Source organism: Salmo salar, chromosome ssa15, assembly GCF_905237065.1.
Source record: "Salmo salar chromosome ssa15, Ssal_v3.1, whole genome shotgun sequence".
Classification (NCBI taxonomy): domain Eukaryota; kingdom Metazoa; phylum Chordata; class Actinopteri; order Salmoniformes; family Salmonidae; genus Salmo; species Salmo salar.
In genome coordinates, this window is record NC_059456.1 from 1,385,193 (window position 1) to 1,399,968 (window position 14,776).

General features: G+C 40.5%; 1 protein-coding gene across 3 annotated transcripts; it reads right to left on the reverse strand.

Moving 5' to 3' along the window:
• Positions 1-5,541: 5,541 nt before the first annotated feature.
• On the reverse strand, positions 5,542-14,419 carry LOC106570812 (up-regulator of cell proliferation). 3 transcript variants are annotated; one of them, XM_014143356.2, is made up of 4 exons: positions 14,133-14,419; positions 12,527-12,671; positions 12,388-12,423; positions 5,542-10,756 (listed from the first exon to the last, which is right to left on the reverse strand). In XM_014143356.2, exons 2-4 carry the CDS (start codon positions 12,552-12,554, stop codon positions 6,069-6,071), a joined length of 4,752 nt encoding a protein of 1,583 aa, XP_013998831.1. In that variant the 5' UTR covers positions 12,555-12,671; positions 14,133-14,419; the 3' UTR covers positions 5,542-6,068. The 3 variants fall into 3 exon arrangements, with proteins under 3 accessions (XP_013998831.1, XP_013998832.1, XP_045551274.1); XM_014143357.2 differs by having other exon boundaries at positions 12,527-12,610; positions 14,133-14,408; XM_045695318.1 differs by lacking the exon at positions 14,133-14,419 and having other exon boundaries at positions 12,523-12,671.
• Between the last annotated feature and the right edge of the window lie 357 nt (positions 14,420-14,776).

Below are 14,776 nucleotides of genomic sequence, written 5' to 3' on the forward strand. Positions count from 1 at the left end.
CAAATAATTGTATTTTTCTTGTCTATATTGAATATATCATTTAAACATTCACAGTGTAGGTTGGAAAAAGTATGTGAACCCCTAGGCTAAAGACTTTTCCAAAAGCTAATTGGAGTCAGGAGTCAGCTAACCTGAGACGAGATTGGAGATGTTGGTTAGAGCTGCCTTGCCCTATAAAAAACACTCGCAAAATTTGAGTTTGCTATTCAGAACAAGCATTGCCTGATGTGAACCATGCCTCGAACAAAAGAGATCTCAGAAGACCTAAGATTAAGAATTGTTGACTTGCATTAAGCTGGAAAGGGTTACAAAAGTATCTCTAAAAGCCTTGATGTTCATCAGTCCACAGTAAGACAAATTGTCTATAAATGGAAAAAGTTCAGCACTGTTGCTACTCTCCCTACGAATTTTCTTATTTTTTTATTTTTTTATTTCACCTTTATTTAATCAGGTAGGCCAGTTGAGAACAAGTTCTCATTTACAACTGCGACCTGGCCAAGATAAAACAAAGCAGTGTGAGAAAAACAACAACACAAAGTTACACATGGGATAAACAAACGTACAGTCAATAACACAATATAAATATTTATGTCCAGTGTGTGCAAATGTAGAAAGGCAATAAATAGGCCATAGTGGCAAAATAATTACAATTTAGCATTAATACTGGAGTGATAGATGTGCAGATGATGATGTGCAAGTAGAGATACTGGGGTGCAAAAGAGCATAAAAAATAACAATATGGGGATGAGGTAGTTGGGTGGGCTATTTACAGATGGGCTGTGTACAGGTGCAGTGATCGGTAAGCTGCTCTGACAGCTGATGCTTATAGTTAGTGAGGGAGATGTAAGTCTTCAGCTTCAGTGACTTTTGCAATTTGTTCCAGTCATTGGCAGCAGAGAACTGGAAGGAAAGGCGGCCAAAGGAGGTGTTGGCTTTGGGGATGACCAGAGAATTATACCTGCTGGAGCGCGTGCTACGGGTGGGTGCTGCTATGGTGACCAGTGAGTTGAGATAAGGTGGGGCTTTACCTAGCAAAGACTTATAGATGACCTGAAGCCAGTTTCACTAGCATTTAAGAGCAGTTGGAGGCCATGGAAGGAGTGTTGTATGGCAATGAAGCTTTTCTGGAGGTTTGTAACACAGTGTCCAAAGAAGGGCCAGAAGTATACAGAATGGTGTCGTCTGCGTAGAGGTGGATCAGAGAATCACCAGCAGCAAGAGTTTTTTTCTATTGTGTTATTGACTGTACGCTTGTTTATTCCATGTGTAACTCTGTGTTGTTGTTTGTGTCACACTGCTTTGCTTTATCTTGGCCAGGTCGCAGTTGTAAATGAGAACTTGTTCTCAACTAGCTTACCTGGTTAAATAAAGTTTTTTATTTTATTTTTTAAAACCATCATTGATATATACAGAGAAAAGAGTCGGCCCGAGAATTTAACCCTGTGGCACCCCCATAGAGACTGTCAGAGGTCCGGACAACAGGCCCTCCGATTTGACAGACCAAACTCTATCTAAGAAGAAGTTGGTGAACCAGGCGAGGCAGTCATTTGAGAAACCAAGGCTATTGAGTCTGCCGATAAGAATGCGGTGATTGACAGAGTTGAAAGCCTTGGCCAGGTCGATGAAGACGGCTGCACAGCTCCAGAAATCTCTGGAACATGCTAGAATCTCTGTTGACGAGTCTACGATACGTAAAACACTAAACAAGAATGGTGTTCATGGCAGGACACCACGGAAGAAGCCACTGCTGTCCAAAAAAAATATTGCTGTACGTCTGAAGTTTGCAAAAGTGCACCTGGATGTTCCACAGCGCTACTGGCAAAATATTCTGTGGACAGATGAAACTACAGTTGTTTGGAAGGAACACACAACACTATGTGTGGAGAAAAAAAGGCACAGCACACCAACATCAAAACCTCATCCCAACTGTAAAATATGGTTGAGGGAGCATCATGGTTTGGGGCTGCTTTGCTGCCTCAGGGCCTCGACAGCTTGCTATCATCGACGGAAAAATGAACTCCCAAGTTTATCAAGATATTTTGCTGGAGAATGTTAGGTTTTCTGTCCACCAATTGAAGCTCAACAGAAGTTGGGTGATGCAACAGGACAATGACCCAAAACACAGAAGTAAATCAACAACAGAATGGCTTCAACAGAAGAAAATACGCCCAGTTAGAGTCCTGACCTCAACCCGATTGAGATGCTGTGGCATGACCTCAAGCGAGCAGTTCACAGACATTCCAAGAATATTGCTGCACTGAAACAGTTTTGTGAAGAGGAATGGTCCAAAATTCCTCCTGACCGTTATGCAGGTCTGATCCGCAACCACAGAAAACGTTTGGTTGAGGTTATTGAAGCCAAAGGAGGGTCAACCAGTTATTAAATCCAAGGGTTCACATTCTTTTTTCACCCTGCACTGTAAATGTGTACACGGTGTGTTCAATAAAGACGAGAAAAATTATAATTGTTTGTGTGTTAATAGTTTAATCAGACTGTGTTTGTCTATTGTTGTGACTTATATGAAGATCAGATAACATTTTATGACCAATTTATGCAGAAACACCTGTTGTATTCGGCGCATGTGACTAATAAAATTTGATTTAATTTAATGGATTATGTGACTTCTGTTTAGGATTTCAGTTGTTCCTATCAGAAAGACAGTATACAGAAGATGTAGGTCATACATTCATTCAGAAATAAATGGGTATTTAAAGATAAAATGCCATGTAAAAATACCCATAGCCTGTTGGGCCTAGATAATAAACCACGATAAAATACAGAACAAAGGAAACAGGATACACTGGTCAAATGATTGGAATTGTTAAGCTTAGGTTTGTAGGTACAGTGCCTAGTTTAAGTCTGCACACCTCTTGCACAGTCTTCACATTTTGCTGCCTTAAGATTTTTTATCTAAAAAGGGATTACCTACTTTACCTTTTCAAAGTGCTAGAACAAAGTAGAACATGAAAAGAAACAGCAAACATAACAACACAGTGCGAGACCCAGATGCAGACACAGGAGGCAGATGGTTAGAGTCTTAGGTGTCCATTTATATCCAAAAGGAGTAGGCAAGAGAATGGTCGTGGACAGGAAAAAGGTCAAAACCAGATTCTGAGTCCAAGAGGTACAGTGGCAGACAGGCTCGATGTCAGGGCAGGCAGAAGGGTCAGGCAGGCGGGTACAGAGTCCAGAAAAAACAGGCAAGGGTCAAAACCGGGAAGACTAGAAAAAGAGAATAGAAAACAGGAGCACGGGAAAACACGCAGGTTGACTTGAAAACATACAAGACGAACTGGCACAGAGAGACAGGAAACACAGGGATAAATACACTGGGGAAAATAAGCGACACCTGGAGGAGGTGGAGACAATCACAAGATCAGGTGAAACAGATCAGGGCGTGACAGAACATGTCTTCATACCCCAGAGTTTATACTTGGTGGATCAATGTAAATAGTTTGGGTGGCCATTTGATTAATTGTTCAGCAGTTTTATGGCTTCTGGGTAGAAGCTGTTAAGGAGCCTTTAGGTCCTAGACTTGGCGCTGCGGTACCGCTTGCCGTGCGGTAGCAGAGAGAAGTCTATACTTTTTAATTTTTTAATTTTTTTATATTTACCCTTTATTTGACTAGGCAAGTCAGTTAAGAACAAATTCTTATTTACAATGACGGCCTACCTATGACTTGGGTGACTGTAGTCTTTGACATTTTTTTGGGCCTTCCTCTGACACCGCCTAGTGTATATATAGGTCCTGGATGTCAGGAAGCTTGGCCCCAGTGATGTACTGGGCCGTACGCACTACCCTCTGTAGTGCCTTACGGTCAGTTGCCATATTTGGCGGTGATGCAACCAGTCAGGATGCTCTCGATGGTGCAGCTGTAGAACTTTTTGAGGATCTGGGGACCCATGCCAAATCTTTTCAGTCTTCTAAGGGGGAATAGGCGTTGTCGTGCCCTCTTCACGACTGTCTTGGTGTGTTTGGATTCATTTAAAGTTTTGAGCCTATATTAAATAGCCAACAGTAGTTCAATTGGTAACACTTTACAATAAGGTACCATTTATAAAGGGTTTATAAATGGTTTATAATTACGTTATTAAGTTATTTAATCATTTGTAAATGCATTATAAAGCGTTAATAAACTGTTATGTCGCATTGGGCAAAATAGTGCAACAAATGGTCAGTTTTTGCCAAATAGTAAGACAATATTTACCTCCAGTTATTACCCATGAATACGTGCAGGTACACATGCTTATCAGATTAACCCTGTAGATTAACTTGTATCATGATGCAACATTATTTTAAAGTTATTTTCTCACGTTTGTTTGTGATGCATTAATGCTCTGTCCCAGGAACAGAAAAGGTTTTCATGGTGCCTTGACCCACATTTGAAATCCTGATGTCCTGGACAAATGTACACCCAAGACATTTAATCTTATCCTTCCTGACATATTACCCCTCACCACTTCCCCGTGACCACTTACTATTGGTTGGTGAAACGCTACAGGAAGTAACCTCTAACAATGTTATTGTTATGGTCTTCATACCCACCAATCATTGACTGAATATGATTAACAGCAGTGTTGAATCTTCTCTCATTTATGTAGTGATGAGTTCCCAACTACTGCATTTAAGCACTCATTGATTATTGAAGAATATAACTTATAAATGCCTCATATCAACTGTCACACCCATCAGAAGCCAAAATGTAACTATAAACAAAAACTGTATATCCTCAAAACAGGGATTAAAACAGTACTTTTGATATCATGGATAGTCAGTCCTTGCCTCCATAGCTCTGTCTATGAATTTGAGAGTGGTTACATTTTTTACAGACCCTTCCCTCAGATTTTTAACAAAACAGTGGCAGGGTGCCCGCTTTGTTATTGTTTGAACTACAGATTGCTCCTTTAACTCAGCTTAACTAATAGAAGGCTCTGGGTGTTCCTCTCATATCATCAGTACATCTGTTAGGCTTTCCAGGTGTTGTAATGATGACTGATTCTCTGTTGCATCTGTGATTGACTAATCCCTGGCATCCCTGTCAAACCTTGGACTCATTAAGATGTAGTGTGGTGGCTCCACACTTCAGTGAAACCATTACTGTAACCCTTTCTGTTTAGAAACTACTTAGAAACATTATTTAACAGTTTGTTAGAATGATTCATCCATGTATAAGTCCTCCTTTTGTCCCTGCTGAGATCATCATTGTTATTTTATTATGTTAAAGATATCGGGAGAGAGTGGGAGACTGGCCATAACAGCAAGAGACTAAATGAACAAGAAATGAATACAAAAGAATCTCTCATCTTGCCCCCAAAAATTATCTCTAACCTATTCAAAGTAAGTTAAACATGATTCAAATTATGTTACAGTAATGTTGCCTAGAACAGTGAGACAGATTAGACTATTACAGAGCGTAATCATTTTTAATCTGGAGGGTTAATTTACAGTAATGTTGCGTAGGACAGTGAGACAGATAAGACTAGTACAGAGAATATTTAGAGAAGATAAGGCAGAGGACAGTGAGACAGATAAGACTAGTACAGAGTGTAATCATTTTTAATCTGGAAGGTTATTTTACAGTAATGTTGCGTAGGACAGTGAGACAGATAAGACTAGTACAGAGCGTAATCATTTTTAATCTGGAGGGTTATTTTACAGTAATGTTGCGTAGGACAGTGAGACAGATAAGACTAGTACAGAGCGTAATCATTTTTAATCTGGAAGGTTATTTTACAGTAATGTTGCCTAGAACAGTGATATTACCTAGGACAGTGAGACAGATATGCATGTTACAAAGCTAAAAAAAAGGGATTCTTTTACAGTAATTTAGCTTCCTGTCATTGAGTATAAGGCAGGTACATGGGACAGTCATTCTAGCGGGAGGCTAATCTGTCTAAACATGGGCGATACCGTATGTACCTGGAACACGGATTATACATCTACTGAGCGTTCAGGGAATAAATCTTACAACATGATTTTAATTTACACAGCATAACATTCTGAACATTGATTTTGCTAATTTAAGTCGTCGCCCATATTGCACTCAGGTGGCAAATTATGCTACTACCTAGACTTTTATACTAAAAGCTACCTTCAAACCTTCCAACGCTTGCGCTTTTGTGATGCTCTTCCATGCCTCTGGAATCACAGCTGGCTTGGCATTGAGCTTCACAGCCAGCCTGTCGTTGTATGTCGCCAGGACATATTTCCAGTAGTCAGAAGCCTCATCAGTTGAGTCTGGTTGGATGTTCCATTCTGGGTAATAGGTACGATAGTCTTTGTAAGGGTGAGGCTCCAAGTTTGTGTTTCCATTTATGAATGATTTTTCACTGTTTACATCAGTTGTGCAAAGTGTTTCAACAAGTTCTTGAGTCTGATCACTTCTGTAGTTGCCCAGTGCTTGTGGTCGATGTGCATTGGCGTGATGCTGTCTGTGTTCTTTACCTCCAGCATCACACGGCATTTTGCAGAAGGGGCACTGCTTCGCACAACCCGACACACGCATGAAGAGCTCGTCCTGAGGTTTGATGGGAAGGGTGTAAAGGGATTCAATGATGTCAATGGATTTCGAGAATTCATCTTGCATTTGCTGCTTCAAGTCACTTAGTGACTCGTGGAGACTCGTGGTGAAAGGATCGCAGGTAGTACTTATCTGAAAGAGGACCACCTCAACAGCATCCATGGATATGGAGATGTCTTTGTCAAGATGTTTGCACAGGTTTTTCATAAACTCTGTGACACTTTTAGTGTCATTGGGCAGAGGTTGGCTAGCTTTTTCAATGGCCTCCTTTATCTTTTGATAGATCTCCTTCAGCCTCTTGTTTTTCAACATGACAAAAGACATCTCAGCTGAAAAGCATTCTTTAATGTGCTGGCATATCAAATCTTTAACATAGATCTCGTACCTGTGAAAGTATTTGACAAAGGCCTGGAAGTCATCTTTTTCCAGCAGCTCCTTGAGGATAGAGTACTGGAAGGATGACCGCGAGCTGTACTCTGCTGCGTGGCTGCTTTTCACCATTTCATCTACAATGTCAGTCCCAAGGAACCTATTGATGTATTGTAAGATCGCTGGTCGGAGACCGTGCTGAACAAAATCCTGTGCTTTGCGTCGGCAATGGTCTCTCTCTCTGTATAAGTCTATGAAAGCAGACAAGTACTGATTCCTGGACTCCTCCAGACGCTTTTGAGGATCTTTACGAAGAAGGAAATTCCTGTGCATTTGAAGGAATTCCCTTGAGGCAATACCACATATGTGCAGTTTCAGGTCAACCTCAAACTTTGTATTTGTTTTTAGGTCCTTGTAGTTTTCTTTCAGAGATTCGTTTATCTTCTCAAGAACTTCTTTTGTAAGAGAGTCATGGTAATCTGTTTGGGATTTAGTGGAATCTAGGATTAACCTTCTGCAGGTGTCAATAACGCTCTCTGAAAATCTCTGCAAACTTTCTTTCGCTTTTTTTTTTTTTCCAAACATCATTATTTTCAGTTTGAATTTTGTCATAGTACAAATGTGTCTGTCTCTGGCCTTGAAAAGCTCCATGCCGTAGTCTGTCAGAGTCTCTACATTTTGAAACTCCTCATTCACATTGCGATTAGAGAAATCTCCTCTCAACTGCTTGAAAACATAAGAAGGAATGTCCTGCTCTTCCAACCCTGAAATCTTCACTACTTCTTGGCTCCACATCTTCCCAAACTCATCTTCCAGCTGCTCATCTGAGAGTGGGGTTTTGCTGTCATTGGAGTTTTGAAGGAGCTGCAATACCTTCTGTTCAAGCCTGACTTTCTGTTTTCTATGAATATCATCGGCCTCGATTGTGCTGATCTTAAGCTTTAAGGCCATGTCAAGTTTATTATTCTCTGTGTTTAAGATATCTCTGTGAACATCCCGGATATGATGAAAGAAATCTATTTTGTTCTTTTCAATCAGGGATACATTTCTGTCTTTCCTTTTGTAGTATGCATCCAGTTTCTCGGTCATCTCTTCCTCCAGAGTTGCCACCATTTTTAATGCCTCAGATTTGAAAGATTCTGCCAATTTCTGCAAGTCTTGGATTTCTGCCTGGTTTTCAAAGCTGTTTACCTCAAGGTTTGATATTTGTAGGTCTGCCTTTGTCTGCCATGTATATATTTTCTTTCGGCTTTCCCACTCCCATTCAGTCATTTCTTTCCAGAGGTTGTCATACGCTTGAGCAACTAGAGTATTTCTGAAGCTGAAAATGAAGTTCTCATATTTCACAGCTTTCCACAAACTCTTCATCCATTCAATGAATTCTGGGATCTGTGAAGGTTCCTCATATCTGCATGTTTTAAGAACTTCTATAAGGTTCTTCTTGAGGTCCGAAACAGCTTCACTGTAACCTGTATTGACAGGTGCCATTGGTGGTGTGCCGTGCCACAGCCCAGGAATATACCAGTTGTTTTTGTCTGCATCATAATCCAATACATCAGTGAATCTATTTACAGAGGGCCGCTTCTCCATCTCAGCTGCAATCTGTGTCATCTCATTGAGTCGGTCCAGAATATATTTTCTGTCCGTCACATTCTTGTTGTGTGCAGACACTCCTGCCACATTTTGGTGCACAAAATGACAAACTGGCGTTTTCCCAACTTCTTTCATCCTTAAGAAGGCATGAACAGCTATCTGCAGAACGTCATTCATCTCTGTTGAGTTCTCCATGGCAATGTTGATGATTGTGATATCACTAAGACCGATCACCAGAGTTGCCAACTCATTGTCGTGTTCACAGCTTTCATCCAGCTGTGCTAGAGATGGTGACTTGAGGCCCTCTGTGTCGATTAGAAGGATGAAGTCACAACGCAGGTCTTTCCTCATGTCCTCTCCAACCCTGAGGAAAAGCATGAATGCTCCCCTTGTGCATCTGCCACTGCTGACGGGGAATTGCACACCAAACATGGTGTTGAGCAGTGTTGATTTCCCTGTACTCTGTACCCCCAATACAGTTACTACAAGCAGCTTACTTTTCTCTCCTACCTTTCTGTGAAGCTCCATCAGGACATCAGTCACCCACTTCTCTGGGATGTTGGAGGCATCTCCATCTAAAAGCTCAAATGGATGCCCATCCAACAGCAGCTCAGCTGCCAGGGCAGGTAGAGGGCAATGTTCTGCTGATGCTTGAGGATTTCCAAGCCTGGATGCCTCATAGATTTGTCCCATCTCTCTCATGAAATGTTCGATTCCCAGAGACGAGTCCAAAATACATTGATCTAGCTCTTCCAAACATTTATTATCTTGCTTCACCAAAGACTGTTCTTTGAATCTGTTGCGCAGAGATGACAAGTCTTTCCGTGATCGCATATCCAGCTTGAGCTGTAACCATTTCAGAAATAGGGACTTTTCCTCTTTATCTGTTGTCGCCAGGAATCCTAGAAAGCTTGCCATAGCTGTGGTAGTCTTGTACTTGTTCTGCTCTCTTCTAATCTTCAGTTTATCCTCCTGCAGTTTGGCTCTGTACTCTTCCAGTCTGTTTTCCCCTGAGTCTTTCAACCTGCACTCCTCTTTCTCTATCTTAGCTAATTGTTTCCAGTGTTCACCTTGCAATGGCAGTTGGCTCCTCTTGTAATCCACTATGCTCTGTTCTCCAATGCCTTTCAGAATCTCCTCAGCTGCTGATTTTGAGGCCTCAGTCTTACATTCATCAACAAATGGCCCCAGCTCGATAGCTTCGTTTGACATACTTTCTATGCTTATTTTTGAAGTAGATTCCTTCAAAATATCTTTCATGGCTTTGGTGATCTGACGTGAGAATCTTGCACGGTTGACATTTGGTCTCTGCATCAGTAATCTGTTTGACTTTAGTTTGAATGCATCCATTATCTCCTTTACTGATGTCCTGACATTACGGCTCACCTCTCCTTTGGAATTGACCACGAGGAACAGCTTGGATCCCCTGTCCCCAAGAGAGAGCAACAACTTCCGTTCATCTTCATCAACACTGTCTAGGAAGACGAAGATGGCTGTTGACACTTGGGTTAAAAAAATAAATTGTGCTTGTGAAGCACAAATATCTCCTCTTAAATTAGCAACGGTTAGTGGTTCCGGAAAGTTATCCCCATTTCTGTTTCCACATGGAAGATACCAGCAAGCCTCTACCAAGCCACCTGAGATTGTCCTTGGAGCTGCCCCTCCATCCATGTCTTTGTGAGCGAAGATGTTGTGATTCTGTTGGTCATTGCTGAGGACATGATTCAAAAGCCGCGATTTTGACATGCTACAGGCTTGAAGCCTGACAAAGGAGATTAAAGGCATTTGCAAAAGCACAATATTACCTTCCTCAAACCCTTTTGACTCTGATAGAGCATGTGGACGCCACTCTTTAAGGATACCCCTCAAGGCCCACAACATGAGGGTGCTCTGACTGCCAGTGCCCTGGGGTAGCAGGAGTGGCACAGCAAACTGACACATGGACATCTTGAGGGCCATTTCCTGCTGCAGGAAACTGTCAGCACAGAGGAAGAGTGCAGTGATGAGATCTAGAAGATTTACCTCATTATCCTCTGTATTCTGATCACTATCAAGCTCAATGCTACTTTCATTCTCAGGTAAACATGTGCAACTCCTACATTTTGCATTGACAATCAATAGCTTCTTCAGAAAGTACCATGGTACTGCTTTGAGTGAGTCAACAGCGTCATCAGATATACTGTCCTTGTTGATCTCAAGCAAAGATCTAAGAGTCAGTTTATTAGGATATTGTTTTTCCAGACCAAGTTTGTGGAGTAATGTCTTCAGAGGACCTAAAATAAGAACAGTGAAACTCAGTGAAGTTGTCATTGATGTATATAAACACTAGATCACTGACAGAGGGTGCTGTTTTGAAGCCCTGCTCCACCATATTTGTACTCCTCCTCCATTGTTTAAAACATTTTTGGAAGATATAGAAGATACAGAAGATATAGATATTAATGTCTACATTTGTTTTTGCCAAGTACTGTATATTCAGTAGGGATTTACTTTAACTACATATCCATTATGCATTTAATACACATCTATAAGCGTCTCATGAATGTGTTATAACAGGTCCCAAGCGCTTATTTAGGTATCTTAATCGATGCATCATTACAATGACAGCGGTGTCGTCATTATGGCTGTTCTCAAAAGTGTGTATTTCAGAAGCAGAAGGTAAGTCACGGGCCTATACCAGCAGGTGGGGGAAATGGGGTTGGTACAGGATATATATCAGCACAATTTTCAATATGTGGTTTGGCCTTTTGGCATATTCACTAACACTGGTATGGCAGAAGCACACTTTTGAGAACAGCCATAATGATGACACTACGATGTCATTGATGACACTACGATGTCATTGATGACACTACCCTGTCATTGCAATAATGCATTTACAGTGTTAAGATATCTAAATAAGCGCTTGCATAGCATGACATGAATGCGCTATAGATATGCTATGGATGTATTTCATTAACCTGTAATAATGCGGCTGGGACCTGATATAACACGCTCATGTGACGCTTATACTGCCCTACCAAGCAAAAAGGCAGTAACTGCCCATAGCGTGGAACTGATAAATATGGTTTTTATTTACCTTGGTTTCACAGTTACTTTATGCAGTTACTGCTAACATGACCCCCGTTTTCTTCAAAACACAATAGAGGCGGGATACTTGTCCACATGATTAAGCATGTATTTAATGTAGCAAAAATGACATTGCTCATTTGGTCGAAAATGAGTTAGTGACTGCCTTTTTTTGCCTGGTAGGGCAGTATAGATGTGTAATAAATGTGGTAAGGATATGTAGTCCACGTAAATAGCAGCCTGCTTCATGCATTACAGCACAAAAACACAGCTTCATAACATCTCTCTTTCATTACATATTGGCCACCATTCATTTAATATTTGACTGATATTAAATAAGAGTGTACTATTAACTGGCAAGTACGTATGTGTGGATTAGGTTGATTTCCCATCCATTGTAGGCTCTGCTTGTGTAGCAGCATTTGGTGCATTTGCCTAGCTAGCTAGAATCGTTCTAATGTTTTTTAATTTATACTTTTTTTAAAATGTAACCTTTATTTAACTAGGCAAGTCAGTTAAGAACAAATTCTTATTTACAATGACGGCCTACCCTGGCCAAAACCCTAACGACGCTGAGCCAATTGTGCGCCTCCCTATGGGACTCCCAATCCCGGACGGTTGTGATACAGCCTGGAATCGAATCAGGGACTGTAGTGATGCCTCTAACACTGATATGCAGTGCCTTAGACCACTGCGCCACTCGGGAGCATATGTTTATACATCATTGCACCATACAGCATTGCATTAGCCTGACAAAAGACTTGAGAAACTTCTGTACAGGTTCAGAGTTGTCAGGGATGAAGATTACATCAATCAAGTGACGGCTGACATTTACCTGGGTTGAGTTTGGAAGCCTCTGGGCAGTGATTCACTGTCAACAAAAAAATTATAATTTAATGAGCATTACAATGAAAAATCTATGGAACCTGCGTTATTGTTATTATTCACTTCAAGTAGTTGTAGGATGAACTTACTTTTTTCCCCCTCTGGATGGGAAGCCATGGTCAATGGGCATCCGTCTCCTTCTCTCTTCTCTCTACGGTGTCACTGACTTCCCTCTAAGGAAGCAGAAACAAAAATGTTCTCCCTATGATGTAGTCATGCTTCAAGCCACAGAAACTAGAATAAAAGGGTAAAAACACAATCTCCATTCAAACATGTCATACATAATTAGACTGTGGAATAAACATATTTATATTTACTTTACATTTTGCATAATGCTTTAAGTCAAAGCATATTCCCCATCAGCCCTCTGAGGAAACTGGAAGAGACACTACTGAACCAGGAGAACTTTACCTCATAGGAATTTGACTTTTTAGGCCAGAGATGTGAAAACTGTAGGCCTAATGTCATATTTAAGGGGTAAAATGTACAAGCACCCAAATAGGATAGTCAAAGATTTTGACAACATGAAAATACATTTCTCAGACAATGTAAGTCCCCTCTAACTATTCAGAAGGACACTTCTGAATAATAAGCACTACCCTGTGAGGATCTGACATTGTGGGGCAGAGTTACTAGGGGGACGAGTGTAAATGCAGTCAATGTTAACATTTTTTAGGTAATGATAGATTTCGGCCATATTCACTAAATATATGACTAACATCTGAATGTACAGTATACTTAAATACATGTACTTGTAAAATGGCAACGTCAAATCAATTTATTGAAGATTTGTTGTTCATTATTACATACAAATACACAGAATAAACATGTATGATTAAATGTGTATCACCACATCAATGTTTGATTTAGCACGGATGACAGAGCCTGTTACGAGCAATATTTCTTCAAGCACTATATGATATCATAGACATTCAAAACTATTTGCAATCAAAAAGTGCTTAAAGTGCAATATTACAACAACAGAGAAGTTACTGAAAACAATTAACATCCCCCGCCGCGGGCGTCATTGTACGCACGATAGATGAGCACAATACTATGTACTGATAAATACATTTTAAAAAACATTCCTGAGCTCAACAACAAAACAATAGTGACTGTGGTGGGGCAGCCATGGCTCTGTTTACCACTACCGCGGATCTCAGCTTTAAAAGTTGTTTAGAAATGTGTGAATAACTAGCTTACTAACATCTACAAATGTGGGAGTAATGATTAATAAATGATGAATAAACTATTTACTAACCTATTATTAATTATTTTTTACAAGGTGTTATTATATATAAAGGGGTGTCAATTTGCATATATAAAAAAACGTATTTGTATTTGTTTTTCTGAGAAGTATTCAAAATATGTTAAAATCTATATTTTTTTCTGTATTTGAATATCAAAGGGAACATTGCCTTTAGTTTATCCTTCACATGAAACTACCTCAACTATGTAAAAAAAAAAAATTTGAATAAACTGCAAAATACCACTATTTTCCGCCCAGGTCCGATGTGCAATAATATCACATCAAAGCAAACACTGTGATGGGCCTTCTAATTCGGCAGAAAGATTAACAATTCACCCACAGATGTTCACAAAGGTAAAATCTCTATCCTCTATCCTGATAGGGGATAACGTTCAACGTTAAACAGAGTAACACCGAGAAGCATATTAAAATGTTGTATAACTTACACTGAGACTCAGCGATATGATGTTGCCACGAGCAGCATCGCAGATATTCAGATGAGTGTAAAGCAGGACCACGGAGTATCTGCGCGGGACTGTGCGCAGGGTGGTACACGCTGCTACCACGTGGGAGCTATAGGCTGTAGACCTAAACAGCTGAGAAGTTTAGCCTCGGCCTTCAACGCTCTTAACTGTTACAGAAATCGTCCTGATGTTGCTGTTTACATCTTGCATTGCCAACTCTACCTTTAAATTTTTTTTTTTCTTTAACACATCCTGCCCACATTTTGTTTATTGCAAACCATGTGACTTCTTATCCTTAGGGTAGGTTTATACCCCCCAAAATGTCTTAACCACATCCTGCCCATACACTCTTAGAAAAAAAAGGTGCTATCTAGAACCTTAAAGGGTTCTTGGGCTGTCCCCATTGAAAAACCCTTTTTGGTTGCAGGTAGAACCCTTTTGGGTATCATGTAGAAGCCTTTCTACAGAGGGTTCTACATGGTACCAAAAAGGGCTCTCCTATGGGGACAGCTGAAGAACCCTTTTGAAACCTTTTTATTAAGTGTTGGCCTGTTATGCATACACTGACTATACCAAACATTAGGAACACCTTCCTCATATTGAGTTTCATCCCCCTTTTACCCTCA